At 38.9% G+C, this 13,994-nt stretch overlaps 1 protein-coding gene across 1 annotated transcript in view; it reads right to left on the bottom strand.

Moving 5' to 3' along the window:
* The window catches only part of ZZEF1 (zinc finger ZZ-type and EF-hand domain containing 1), a 59,599-nt gene that overhangs the window by 3,420 nt on the left and 42,185 nt on the right, over positions 1 to 13,994 (bottom strand). The window contains exons 42-52 of the mRNA XM_034068821.1: positions 13,562 to 13,694; positions 11,839 to 12,035; positions 11,158 to 11,277; positions 9,784 to 9,972; positions 8,392 to 8,751; positions 6,479 to 6,622; positions 5,426 to 5,594; positions 3,499 to 3,597; positions 2,494 to 2,659; positions 778 to 928; positions 210 to 281 (exon numbers count right to left, since the gene is read on the bottom strand). Coding sequence (XP_033924712.1) covers positions 210 to 281; positions 778 to 928; positions 2,494 to 2,659; positions 3,499 to 3,597; positions 5,426 to 5,594; positions 6,479 to 6,622; positions 8,392 to 8,751; positions 9,784 to 9,972; positions 11,158 to 11,277; positions 11,839 to 12,035; positions 13,562 to 13,694 — 1,800 coding nt within the window. The remainder of the gene's footprint in view (positions 1 to 209; positions 282 to 777; positions 929 to 2,493; positions 2,660 to 3,498; positions 3,598 to 5,425; positions 5,595 to 6,478; positions 6,623 to 8,391; positions 8,752 to 9,783; positions 9,973 to 11,157; positions 11,278 to 11,838; positions 12,036 to 13,561; positions 13,695 to 13,994) is intronic.

The following is a 13,994-nucleotide window of genomic DNA, read 5'->3' as shown; positions in this document are numbered from 1 at the left end:
CTGTGGCACATCAGCTGACTATTAAAGGAGAACATTTGTGCATAGTTCATTCACGTATTTCAGAGGCATTTCATGGTATTGTAAAGTTAAAGTACACTTATCTCTACTTTATACAACTCCACTGGGGAGTCAGAAACCATTCATTATTTCTGCCTGGGAGAAAGATACCGCAAAACCACACATCACTGAGGTTGTGCAATCTTTATTACCTGTGCTGTGCAGCGATGAAGATGATCTTCAGTATTTAAGGCAAGCAGATACTCCTGTAGAGATCCAAGCTCCTGCAAGAAAGCATTCAATGAACACCAACACTTCTACTAAAGCTATCATCCTACTAATTAACATTAAAATGCTGATCATTACAGTAGGCCCCATAAACCAAAGGTTTGTGACCACAGAAATCAGCTCATTACAGACTGTTTCTATGTAATGTGCAAACCCAACTCGAGGAAAACCACATTTAAATACCTTTAAATTAATTATTAAATCAGCATTCCCCTCAGAAGAAAGAGTGGCTTTAGGGCTTGCTGCCTTAAGTGCATAAGAAGGAGTCATGACTACCACATAAGGCCCCACAATGGATATGGCAACAGTATGCCCCTTTATTAGAATTTGCTATCAGACTCCACAAGTTTTTAATGTGTCTGAAGCATTTAATGGTTCTAAAGCTCTGATGAACTTTGCCAGGACAAAGGAAAACTGTTTTCATTTAACACTGAACTCTGTATCATTCTGGGCACTGGGGAAAGGAAGGACACAAATACAGAAACTGCTTACATTAACTCTGTTTTCTGCAACAAAGAAGAGTTCTGCGAGTGCACGATGAAGAGGAAGAACAATCCCAGACTTGGTCATGTAATGACACAAGATGTTCTCCATATGGGTAAAAAGCTGCCAAAGTGGCTTCAACAAGGTAAAGTTACAGTCCCTGAAAAAAGGTAATTCAAATGAAGTAGTGAGTAACCATGACCTTATGCCTGTCTCTGGGAAGGAAAAAAACCCAACACAGAACCCCAAACAAATTGAAGAGAACAAAACCAGACAGTTTTAACAGATGTATAAAGGAAGGAAGAAGCACAAGAATTATTCTAAGCTTTAACTTCAGTCAAGTGTTTCACAGAATCCCAAGGGTTGGAAGGGACCTCAAAAGATCATCCAGTCCAACCCCCTGCAATAGCAGGGTAACCTAGAGTACATCACACAGGAACTTGTCCAGGCGGGCATTGAGCACAATTAATTTCATTCTGAATCAGTGAAGTGGAGAAAACCTCACATCTGTGAATACATCCAAATGACTTTCATAAAACTAAGTGGCCTCCTGAAATGAGGACTTTAAAATAACTATATACATCACTTTGCGAAATGCTGTAGCTCCATTGAGATTATCCAACACTGCACTACAGCACCAAGCAGGTGATGCCCTTGTATAGCACAGACAAGACCTGACTTATAGCTTTAAAAACAATTCCAACCCTGCCTGTTTCCTACTCCTTAGTTAAAGCCAACTAACCCAAATGTTCCTACATGGATAGGATGACAAATATCGGGGGGGGGGGGGGGGGGAGAGGGAGGAGGGAAAGGGAAAACTCAATTTCAGAATGTATCATCAGATTAACACAAGAAAAATACTAAATAATACAAGCACAATAGAGATTTGGCCTTTCAGCAATTAAATTTGTTGTCCACATGACAAAGATGACATTTGCTGATGAAAATACCTAAGGGAACTTGAAAAAATAAATCCATAATTAAAATCCCAAAGCCAGGTTTCCAGACTTGGATGCAGATCAGTGGATCTAAAGTCTACAGAGAGCCAAATGGTTTTATGTAATTGTCCATTTTTATCACAGTATGTGAATATACTTTTTGACTTCTCTTTATCAAATAAAGCTAGTAGGATGCTGTTATTTTAATGGTTTTGCTTATTCTGAACTGAAAAGGTGTAACATGGTGTCAGTGTTTCTGTTGAGTTAATGTGACTGGAAACATCTGCAAAATACTAAGAGCTCAACATTGGTTTGAACATGCATTTTCAGGAGGAATACCCATACCATACATACATAAGCATTAGTACACCTATTTCTTCTAAAACTCAATTGCAAGCTTAGTGGTACAACTGAAAACAGTAATTTAGAAGTTGTTTACTTTATAGAGAAGCAGATCATCATTTCACCAGTTTATTATGCCATCTTCACCTTAATTTTGAAGTACTAGTAATACAAAGAAAGTAGATTTCTAGAAAATTAACTGAAATCTCTTCTTTGTCCTGTTTTGGGTTGACTTGTTTTCCCTTGAAACAATATTTGAGTTCATTGGACTTGTTTCAAAATAACCCTTTATAATAAATATCTATCAGGCACTATGAGTTGTATCTGACAGGCAAATTATCTACTTTAAATCACTGTTTTCTGCCCTCAAAATAGCATCAGCTTAGTCACTTTTTCTTCTCGTGCTCTTTTCATTTTAGTGCGCATCACAGAACAGTCCACTCACCTCTGGGCACTGCACTGCATTATCTTCAAAAGCAAGTGGATAGCCTTCAAACGCTGGTCGCCTGTCTGACGGCATGCTATCCCCACCTGCCATTCCCAGATTTTGGCCAGTGGGAGGTGAGGAACTACCCTTTCCTCAGACAGCATCTGCTTTAGAATTTCAAACCCTGGAGAAAGAAAATCAAGTAAAATTCAAACAGCTGTTACTTTTGTAGGGACCCATTCTGTTCATATAGTCAGTTCTCTCTTCTCCATATACTAAACACTGATCTGGCAAGCAAGAAATACCAAACTGTAACACCAAACAAAAAAACTGAGATAAGTCTGGATGACATCTCAACATCACAAGTCTTTTCTTGGGCAAAATCTAGATCAAAAAGAGAAAGAAGCCCATCTGAAATTAAAGTTTGCCCAAATAAGGCAAATTAAACATCGGTGTTTTAGTGTGAGGTGTCCCTGCCCATGGCAGGGGGGCTGGAACTAGATGATCCTTAAGGTCCTTTCCAAACCTAACTATTCTATAGGTCCTCACTATGCAGTAGACTTCTGCTGATGCAGTTGTCCACCAGCCTCAATTTCATTACAAGTATTTAAACTGTAATAGAAACTAACAAACCCTTTCATGCTATACCTAGAAATTAGATCCAAAACCAACTTATCTTAATGGATAACCATTTCTAAAGATACAATTACAATTATTTGTTTTCCTGATTATGGCACCTTAGAGTGGTTACTTAGGTGTGTAACTACCAATATAATGAAACTCTGAATGCAAATAACATTACTATAATTGTCCCCACATCTCTGAAGATCTGGTATTTCTAACAAAGTCACAGCAAGTAAGAGACATTGGTCAAGAATCAACTTGAACAGAACTAAACACATTATTTCCAAAACACTGGAGAAAGCAAATTCTAAGTCAAGAAAGGGGATAACCACATCTCTGGCAAAGCTTGGCAAAATAACTCTGGAAAGCCCTTTCCAACACATCCTGAGCAGTGCTTACCTGTCTGAAACCTTCCAAGATGACCTGCTGTTACTGTAAACTTATAACCCCACTCAGTGTTACTCATGTCAGAAGTAAATCTGTAGTAGAGCGTATCACCTGTGTACAAGGGGAGGAATAATATCCACATTACTACCTTCTCAGTGAGCTTGGCTACCACAAATACAATTCAAATGAAAAGTCTGTCATACATTAATCCTAGAAATCATCATTCAGGAGATGTGATCTTTTGCTTTTTGATAATTCTGAAATGCACAGAACAGTACGATAAGCAGGAGGCTAAAGCAAAACACAGAATGGTTTCCTCTGTGTAAAGATACAAGGATAACATCTATTACATGCTTGTCAGCTGGATGGAAGGAGGAGTTAAAGAACATCTATACTGGACACAATTAAATTTCCCTTTTCAAATTATGTTATGGATCAGTTATGATTTATGAAAAAAAGAATGTCTACACAGGCAGCCAAATTCACAGCCCATTAAAGAAAAAGGTTAAAAACCAGAGAAAGCAAAGCCGCACTGCTTTTGCATGTCAGAGAATTAAATGGCACATTTTCACTCTAGGGAACAAAACCCTTAAGTGGTTATGGTTAAAAGTGGAAGAGCTATCACTATGTTTGACCATTTTGCAGAAGGAACTGGAACATTCAAGAAGTTCTTGTCATTGTAGCATCTCTAGCTTCTCAGAGGAAAACACTGGTGGTTAGCTGTAATGCTAAACAAACAGGTCCTTACTTGTCATGCTCTGCTATACTACATCTGATTACAACTGAGAATTTCCTTCTGTTCCATGGAAAACCCTGTCACCCTGGGACAAGTATGCCAGTTTGCACTATTTGCAGTTTCATGAAGAAACATTTTGAAAACATTTTTTACAATTAAAAAAACCTAAAAAATCTAAAAGCTTCTTCCCTTTTTCATCACAAAATGGAATCATTGACCTCTCCTGTTCCTAAGAGTCTTGAGAAAGCCTTGCCACCAAATGAAAAGCCCAGAAGCCTTCAAATGCCTGGTTTCAGTTAAGCCTGCTGAGAGGAATCTAGAGCCTCAATCCAGACAGCCTTGTCCAGAAATGAAGTTTCACAAGGTGAAACTCAAATTTCACAGCCAAGGCTGCTCCAAAACAATGGGCCTCCAAGTTCTGTTTCTTGGCAAACCTCTGCAACTATTTGGAAGGAAAAGGACAGAAAGAAGGTCATAAAAATCCAAAGTATTTCTACAGTGTACATGTTTGTTTCTAACTTGCACTTTGTCACCCAAACTGCTTTGCTAAGAGAGCTCCTACGCCCATTTGCAGCTACTGACAGCACTTGAAATCAAAAGCTTCCTGCAGTGTCATGGTGCTCAGTGGGTTAAAACAACTTAAAGATGTCATCCTTCAGCTCACCAGCATTTGGGACTCTGTTATCAGAAACATGCTTAGGAGAGAACAGAGACTGAAGCTGTCAGTCAACTGAGTTTTTTTCAGCTGTACTCTGTGGCAACAACTGGAGACAAGGCAGGGGCACACACTCCTTATCTGAGCACTTGTGTAGCAGAGTGAAGAGATAAGCCTATCTTTTGGGTTTTGTCAAATGTGCTTCCTGTGGAAAGTAAGACAAGGCAGGAACAATGTAAGTGAATGTTGTGCAGAACAAGGACTGTGCTGGAACAGAATCAAGATCAAAATTTGTTTCCAGTCAGTGAGCGCATGCTTTGACCGAAGGGTGGAAAAAAAAAGGTCAAGGAGCAGAACAGCAGATAAGCCTGCTTTCAAGAAACAAATGCAAGCACAACACATCAGAGCAAACAGGCTGGGACAAGAAAAGGATTGTCTTTTCTTCCCACCCATCTCAAGAACATCCACATGTGTCATTAGTTTCTCTTGAGAGTCCAAAACACCATCAATATCCTGTGCATCTGCACTTTGAAACCCAGCATATTCACCTGGAAGCTCAAAATCATTCCACTTATGTGGAGACCCACTGAAGCTGTGTCGATCCTGCTGGAAATCACTGCTGCTGGACATGAGCAACTCATCACAGCCCTCTTCTGTATTACACTGAGAGTCAAATTTGATTGAGAGGTAGATGGCACCAGGAATGTGAACTTTATCCTGAGAAATAAACACATGATCTTTGCATCCTGCAATACTATATTACCAAGGAGCTACTTCCCTTTCACCATACAAACAACAAATATTACAGCATATTCATAGGGAAAAAAAAACCCAAACCAAACAACAAAAAAAACCCAACCCTCTTTAATATTTTTATCTACAGCTAATTTAACGAATGTAAAGCGTGGCCTTTTGTTTGTGTTAGCTGTTAAGCATGTACAATTAATTGCTAGGGTTTTATTAGAAGTGGTAATTGTTGCTGATACTGATCTCCACTGCCACAACCTAAAGGTTTCGATGCATTTTAAACAATAAAAAAATCAGAAGAGTCAGAGCTGCAGATAAATTAAAAATCCCAAGAATGCCCAGAGGCAACAATTACTAAACTTTATTAGAAAAAACACTTTCAAACAATAGCAAGAGAAGAAAAGAATTGTTTGTGTCAGGATAAGATAATCTAAAATGAGAAATACAAGACAAACAAGACTCCACTCCCAGCTTTCATCTAACAGCACAAGGAAATGAACCTTTGGATGAAAGGATAGAAATATTTGTTCATTAAGGCCCTGAGACCATTTAAGAATATGATCTGCTTCAAACACATGCATAGCAAAACCATTGAAGTTATGCACTTTTCACATGATTGAATTAGATTACATAAAAGTGCCTTATTGAACATATTTCTTTACAGGACAAGACCTCACTCATCCAGCAGCAGCGCTTCCAAAAGCAAGGCTGAACGGGTATTTCACAGGGGTTTCAAGCACAAAGTCCCACAGGTAAACATATGGACCACTCATATTTCTGCTCCAACCACCCTGAGGGTTTAGAACTCTTCAAGCCATGCAAGTGCACTGTACTACACTACAAGTCTAACTTACCTCAAAATTGGTATTGTTGTTATAAGGATGTTTAGATTCACGCATCTGCGCTGCCATTCCTGGTTCTTCCATGAACTGGCAAGCTGTCAGTGCCATTGTCCCTAGCATGCTCTCACTGCACCCATGCAGTACCTTCTGTAAAATCTGGGAAGAAACAACAATTCATGTAAATACAATTTGCAATCAAAACTGTTAAAAACTTATATACTGATGACTAACAGGATTAATTTCTAGCCACACAAGACATCACAAATGACGTCTACAAGTGTTATTTCCATAAGTGTAGAAGATTTCACACTGCCCTCTGTTCCAGATCTTTCAGTTCTTATCTGATGAAAAACGTGACAGCTATTAGCTCCATCTCTTTCCACAAATGCTAGGAACAAGGATTATCCATAAAGTAATTAACAGTAAACTAAAGCTGTAAACAAGGAAGATAAATAACTAAATACTAAAGATACCTTTTCCTTCTATTATGTACAGGTTTTGATTTTAATAGAGTATCTTCTGTTTTAGCTTTCAAAATGGACAACTTCACATACAAGAAGGAATGACTAAGTATCAGTTAGTTGCTGCAGTGTTTAAAAGCACTAGATGCAAGAGCTGTGTCTTTAAAAAAACAAAGAGATGCCATTTAGTCTATCAGGACACACTAAATGATAATTAAGAACAACCTGAATCTCCACTTTCTCATTTCTCAGAGCTTTTGTGTGCTTTTGAATTAGGATTCCTGCCCTTTGTTATCATAGCCTATGACATCTCTTCACCTGCAGTTTTCTAGCTCCTCCTATAAAATATGATACTAGCTCAGACCAAAAGGTTCACCTCCACATCAGCCAAAAAAAATGATTTCTTGGGATAAAGGAGTTTAAAAAGCAAAGGCAGTATGTAGCACAATTCCCTGAATGTCTTCTTTGCCTCCGTGCACTTGCAGAACAGCCTAACACAAAGGCTTCCGTATTTAATACGCCTCAACAGACTGTTATTCTATCAGTTCATCCTGATATTTTCTGAACCTATATAAACACCCTGTGGCAACAATTTCAATGACATACCCTGTCAAGAACCAGTTCTTTTGGTTTGTTTTGGACCTGCCACTTATTACCTTCATCCGACACTCCTTTGTTTTCTTACTGGGAGGGCCAGTGAATAATAGTTGCTGTTAACTTTTGTATGCTGCTTACTGTTTTAAAACTACAGAAGAAAGAGGAACAGACATTTTCACTCCTCATTCTCCCTCAAGGCCAAATGGAGCAAAGATCCAGGATGAAGAAAACAAGTTGGTTCCTCCTAAAATTACTCCATAGCTAAAATAATACCTGCCACTCTTTTCCAGACTTCTTCCAGTTGTACTGCGTTTCCATTTTACTTTAAGCAAGATGAGGGAGTCAGGTCACATACTGTACTCCAGATGAGAGCATACTATTTGTTTTGTGGCATACCAGTGCCTTCTGTTTTACCTTTAATTCCTGCTTCGAAGATTGCCAGCACTTCATTTGCTTCAACTGCTGTTGAAGCATTGAGCTGACATTGGCATTACAACATCCTATTATAATTCCAAGATCATTTCCACCACCATACGAGTCAGCCCATCAGTGGAGTAGCAGGTATTCCAATATACACATTGAGATCTGCAGCTTTCAAAATGGACTGCCTATTTATTTCTCCATCAGATTTATTTTCCCATATAGCTCTTTCAAACTAAGCTGTCTCCATGGAGCTAGTTTTTCCATTTTCTGTTAACAAAATCAGTACATTAAGACACTGACAGATTCCAACTGCTTTTTCAGAACTAATTTAGATTTTTGGTGTTTCGATTTAGTTTAAAAAAGGAATTGCAAGTATTCCTGTTAGTCAGTCTCGTGGTATGTAGGCACAGGGCTTGATCACATGCACAAGTGAAATCCACTTACCTTTTCCCATAACTGCGTTTCCTCTAGCTGCATAAGCATGTTCAATATGTATGTCATATGGGCTGGACCACTAAGATCTAGGATTTCCTCATTTATTGCCACATCATCTGGCCAGTCAGCTAGCAACAATACCAGAACATGCCTGGCATAAAGAACAGCAGTTGCCTCATTTACACGATATAGGTAGTCCCTCACAGCCTTTTTACTCCTGGAGTCCAGCTCCTTGTGCAGGAGTATTGAACTCTTAGTGCGACGTTGCTTGGCATAACTAAGCTGTAGCTCACTCTCTGTGCTGGTTATCAGTTTCTGGGCCACTGGGTTGGTTTCTTCTGTTGCTTTCTCACAGAGTGCAGGTTTTGACTGAAAAAAAAAAGAAATGGAAGTTTGAAAATAGGCTCCCAACAATCTATACTTCCTTATGTTTGGATATCTGACCAGTCCATCAGACTGCAAGCTGAGTTTACAAATGGATTTGTCTTTTACATATTAAAAATCACAGCATCAAAGAAAAGTGTTATCTCACACACACCTACAGGGACAAGATTCCTCAAAAAGACAGTTTATGTAGGACTTCACTATACGCTGATGTATTCATGACTGTACACGAGCAGAAACAGCAGTTCACACTCCAACCAGAAGTGTTATTTCAAGCTGACCTACAGAGGCCAAGCAAGTGTCACGCTATTTCTGACACAGAATGAGGCAAGCTGGCAGGAAGCTTTGGAGATCATTTAGATCAAATTCAACTTAAACCTCAGAAAACTTCAAAATTAAGGCTTTGTCCTGTTAAGTTTGGAGAATTTCCAGGGGTGGATATTTCACAGCTTTGTTCTGCCACTGACAGACAGGTGATACCACATGGAAAGGAATAAGCACCCAAAACAAAGAAAACAGCTGTGAGACCATGCTATTGAATGGAAACCTAAAACTTGCAAGTGTAGTGTCTACTTCACAAGACTAACTTATTGCTTCCTTGTTCTGCTGAAATTACTAGAAGATAACAATATGCTAAAACAGTAACATGGCATAAGCTTACAGTAATTAGATACAATCTCTCTTGTATAAAGAGAGGAAATTACAGCGTGCAATCACAATTTGTTCTCCTGACCTGAGAATTAAGTTCTCTCTTACTTCCTTAAGGAAGAAATACTTGCTTCTTGTACGTGCTTATTCATTTTGGCATACAAAACCTATGACCTGTGGACTTTGCTGCCACCGTCCCAGCTTGCTAGGCTGTGGCAGTTAAATCTCAGGTGTAAAGGGTGATAACAATACACTGAAATCATCGACCCATATTCTATGAATTCACAAGAAAAACAGCCATATAGACTACCAAATATTTTATGCAACCAGCAAATTCAAAGAAATGTCAAAGGAGGTAAAATTAAGTACCAAGAAGCATATTTTGGTGGCTTCATCCAAACCCTCCAGAGGATCAAGTTTATTCTGCTCTAGATCTACAGGACCAGCAATGGGTGGCTCCACATCTTGATCTTGTTCCCTTTCTTCCAGTTCAGTATCCTCACGTTCAGCCAGGGAACTGATCTCTTTCTTTGAGGAATACAGCATTATTGACAAAATCTATACAGAAAAAAAGGCAGCATATGGTGTGACAGCTGTAGATATTATTAGTGTATCTGCAATCAGCATTTTGTATGAACAATGTAAAACTTGGACCGTGCTTAGCACATGCTATTTGAAAGAGCAAAAGCACCTAAAAAAAAGAGAAACCACCACCAAAAAACAACCAACCAAAACCAAACCTGACCACAAACCCCTCCCAATTTCCCTCTTCACAAATGAGTTGCACCTTCCAGGCTGCTACAAAGACAACTGAAGTGACCAGCCAAAAGTGGGAAAAATTGAGAAAATAATTATTTAACCATTTCAGTACATCAAAGGCTTGAGGATTCTTAAACAAGTACAGAGTAGAAGTGACTGAACACCAGCCACCGATACCGCTACACACTCTTCTCCTTTAGCACAGACATGCACTAGTGCTTCTAATAGGAAGAAAATCATGTTACTTCCTTGGTCCTCCAATTTGAGACAGGAGGGGTAACATGGGCAGAACTATGGCAAGACATTTTAGTGCTTAGGGCAGAACAGGCACTTGGTACAATGCCCAAAGGGGATGAAGGTGGAACACCTTTGAGTCCGGGCTGGTTGGCCCTTGACCAGGTCACAGGGTAGGAAGAACCAACCCCTTGGAGCAACATTTCAGAGGATTTCCAGGGTTTTACTCTCTCTCTCATTGTTACCACCCTAAGTATGAATTTACACAACTTCTGCCCATGATAAAACATCACTAACAGTTGAACCACACTCCCAGCATTCAGAAAGAACATGCCTACATGCATATTGATCTCCGCCCACTGCACTGCAGTAATACCTCATACACGTCAGTGAGTAATGCAAGTGATGGTTTTCTTCAAGATGAATTACTATTTTTTAAATTGAAGAATGAAATTTTCAAGAACAGCTTAAATGCAGAAGAACCTGAGTGATTCAGGCCTCGTCTTGCAAATTTCTTTCAAATACAATCAAATGAACTTAAATCAACTCCAGCTTTAATGAAGCTAGACTATTATGTGCACAATTATGATGGACAGAGGAAGGCAGATTCAGTGATACAGTTCAGAGAACATTTTTTAGGGACTAACCAGAAATATTCTCTAGACTCTCTTCACAAAAGGGAAGTGCACTGGTATCACCTTTCATGCCACTGCGGGAAGCCTGACACTTTACAAACCTAACTTTCCTTACCTCCAAGTCTCTGAGAAGCCAGGTCTTACTGAAGCCAGTTCCTTTGCTACATTTTTTCACTAGAAGCTTGAGTAAACCAGACTGAAGAAAGGCAGCTTGAATCTCCTTAAAGCCATGAATCTACACATACAGACACACACACAAATAAAAAGGAAACAGTGCATCACAGTACCTTATCACACAGCCTCAGATAAGTTTCCCTTCCAGATGAACTACATTAGGAAATATTCTTTTATTTCCCTACAAGAAACCCCAAAATACAATTCCCACTTCAAATACCTTGACAGTGTCAACTATGACGCACGCAGTTACTAGATATCCGTTTTAGTCTTGACAGTCCAAAAAACCAGAGATCCCCTTCAAATACTTCAAGAGTAAGAAAAGAAGTGAGCTTCACTCCACAAAGTGTTATCTATCCCTATAAAATTTCTTCTTTAGCTTTCACAAGTGGTTAGCCCCCACAGAGGAAGTGATCCAACTCTCAACAAGACTCATGAATGCTCTTTAAAGCCTAGCAACATTTTCAGTCCCCTACAGACAGGGATAAAAGGAATCAGCTGTGAGAGCAATGAGCCTGCATTAGTTCCCCAACCTGCTTAGCCAATACCCAAGTTCCTGTACACAGTGTAGAACACAAACTTTTATTTATCCATTATATTTTATGTGTCAGGCAAAAGATACCTTAAGTATTCTGTAAAGCCCCTTTAGAGCGAGCGACAAGACCCAAGTTGCTTCCACTGCCTCAGCATAGCTACTGTCCATGCTGGTTTGCAGAAGGTGAGTGGATATAAGAACAAAGTGCTGGAGGTACTGTCTCAGCTGGGTCTGGGAATCACTGCCCTCTTGTCCACATTTCTGAATCAGCTGATAGTCTTTCACTACAAGGGAGAGAAAACACAAGTCACTAGGTTAATCTTAAAACGTGAAATCATCTCTTCCCAGGGGATGTGAGTAGGCCAAGACATGAACATGATCCATACATGAAGTACATTCTAATGATAGTCTTGCATTAAAATTATCCCACATTCACTAACAGTCAAAAAACACTTTACTTTTCAGTACAAGTTAAAAGAAAATCCTAGGTAACTTCTGCAACAGCTGATATTTGCACATAAACAGCACAGCATACAAAGCAACACAGGTTGTATTTCACAATTAAAATGGGGGAAATTCTGACCTGCAATTGATAATGATGAAATTAAACTTACTAATCTTACTGTTTAGAATGTCAATAGTAACAAACCAACCAACCAAAAGGCTTTTATATTCAAATACTTCTTCAACATCAAGAAGCAGGGTTAGTCTCTTGATTTTTCCAAATATCTTTTAAAGAACTTCAGCAGTCACATCTTAGGACAACCTTTGCTTTAGCTTCACAGTATTAGGTCATGTATGCCAAAGTTGCAACCTCTCACTCCTAGAAATCCAACGGATTTGTTATATGTCAAATGTTTACGTGAAATACAGGAGAAGTTCTCCATGAAACAGCAAAAGAGACTCAGGAAGAAGCATCTAGCTTTGTGGTTTTGGTGTTTTCTAGCCAATGCACTGATGTGCCCTAAAATGGATTATTGTTAGTTCTCTAGATGCATTTCCTAGAGTATATGCTATTTCATGCTGTGTAGCTTTCGTTTTTGTTTCAAATCTTAGGAGTACCCAACTTGTTTTGAAAAGTTCTGCCAGACAGGAAGAAAGCAGAAAAGATCCCTGACATTTCACAAAGCACATGAGTAAAGAAGTTGGTCTGTCTTTTTTTACAAAGCCAGGAAAAGGCAGCCAACACGGCATAATTTCAGGAGCAATCAAGTGATCATGGGTATGTTTGTGTTTGGTCTTACTCTTCATTTGCTGGTTCACAGCACATCTTGCCCACAGTGGAAACAGGCACTTCATAAAAATGCAGAGAAATTCTGGAAGAACTAAGTGGATTATCCCCAAAACGTTCACACTCTGGGTATCTTTATATAGCAGCACCCAGCTACAAAGAGGCAGCATGTAGATCTAAAACAATTGCAAATGTAGAAGAACATTAAGCATGTGTTTGTAAGGGGTAAGACCCAAGCAGCAGGCACACCTCACACCTCAAAACAGAAACAACTGCTTAGTAAAAACCTATTTCTGAGATTTCTCAAGTAATAAAATGATCTCAGTGTGCTAAATCCTTTCTGAATAAAAATACATGTCAGAGTTTTAAAAAGAAAAGGAGTCTCTGTAATCTTTACTGCAGAAGCTGCACAATTTGGTTGAACCTACAAGCAGAAAACCAGGTGACTTACTAATAATGGAGTTCAAACTCTGCAGACCTGCACAAAGTGGCCTAGTTAAAATATGTGTTTGGGTATCCATAAGAAACTGTAAGGAAATACTCTGTGATTCTTTGATAAAAATAAAAATGTCACAGAACCTGTTTTCCTCTTTCGGGTTTTGATGTCTACTACAACTGCCCTGTTCTTCTCAGTGAAATGCTTCAGAATGATCACGTTGTGAGGCTCATTCGCATTATCCATGTACACAGAACGAGTCCCCATACACAGCACCTAAAATTGCAATAAAAGTTTCAGTTATAATTTGGACTACTTATTTGTAAATACAGTCAACCTTTTATATTGGTTACATATTACTTATATGTGGTATTGTATTTTTTAGCTGAACAACCTGCTCACTGCCATGTATTTGCTGGCCTTTAGAAAAGGGCAGTTCACTTCTATAAAAAAAAGAAATAAATGCCTACAACAACCAGCTTAATACTACATAGGCAATATATCAGAGTTATGATAAGCAAGAGTGAGATCAGGTTGTTTTGCTTGTACAAAAAGTCCCTTTTTGATACTCAAATG

This window comes from Melopsittacus undulatus, chromosome 13 (assembly GCF_012275295.1).
Source record: "Melopsittacus undulatus isolate bMelUnd1 chromosome 13, bMelUnd1.mat.Z, whole genome shotgun sequence".
Lineage (NCBI taxonomy): Eukaryota > Metazoa > Chordata > Aves > Psittaciformes > Psittaculidae > Melopsittacus > Melopsittacus undulatus.
The sequence above is the reverse complement of the archived record's forward strand: the minus strand, read 5'-3'. Positions and strand labels throughout refer to the sequence as shown.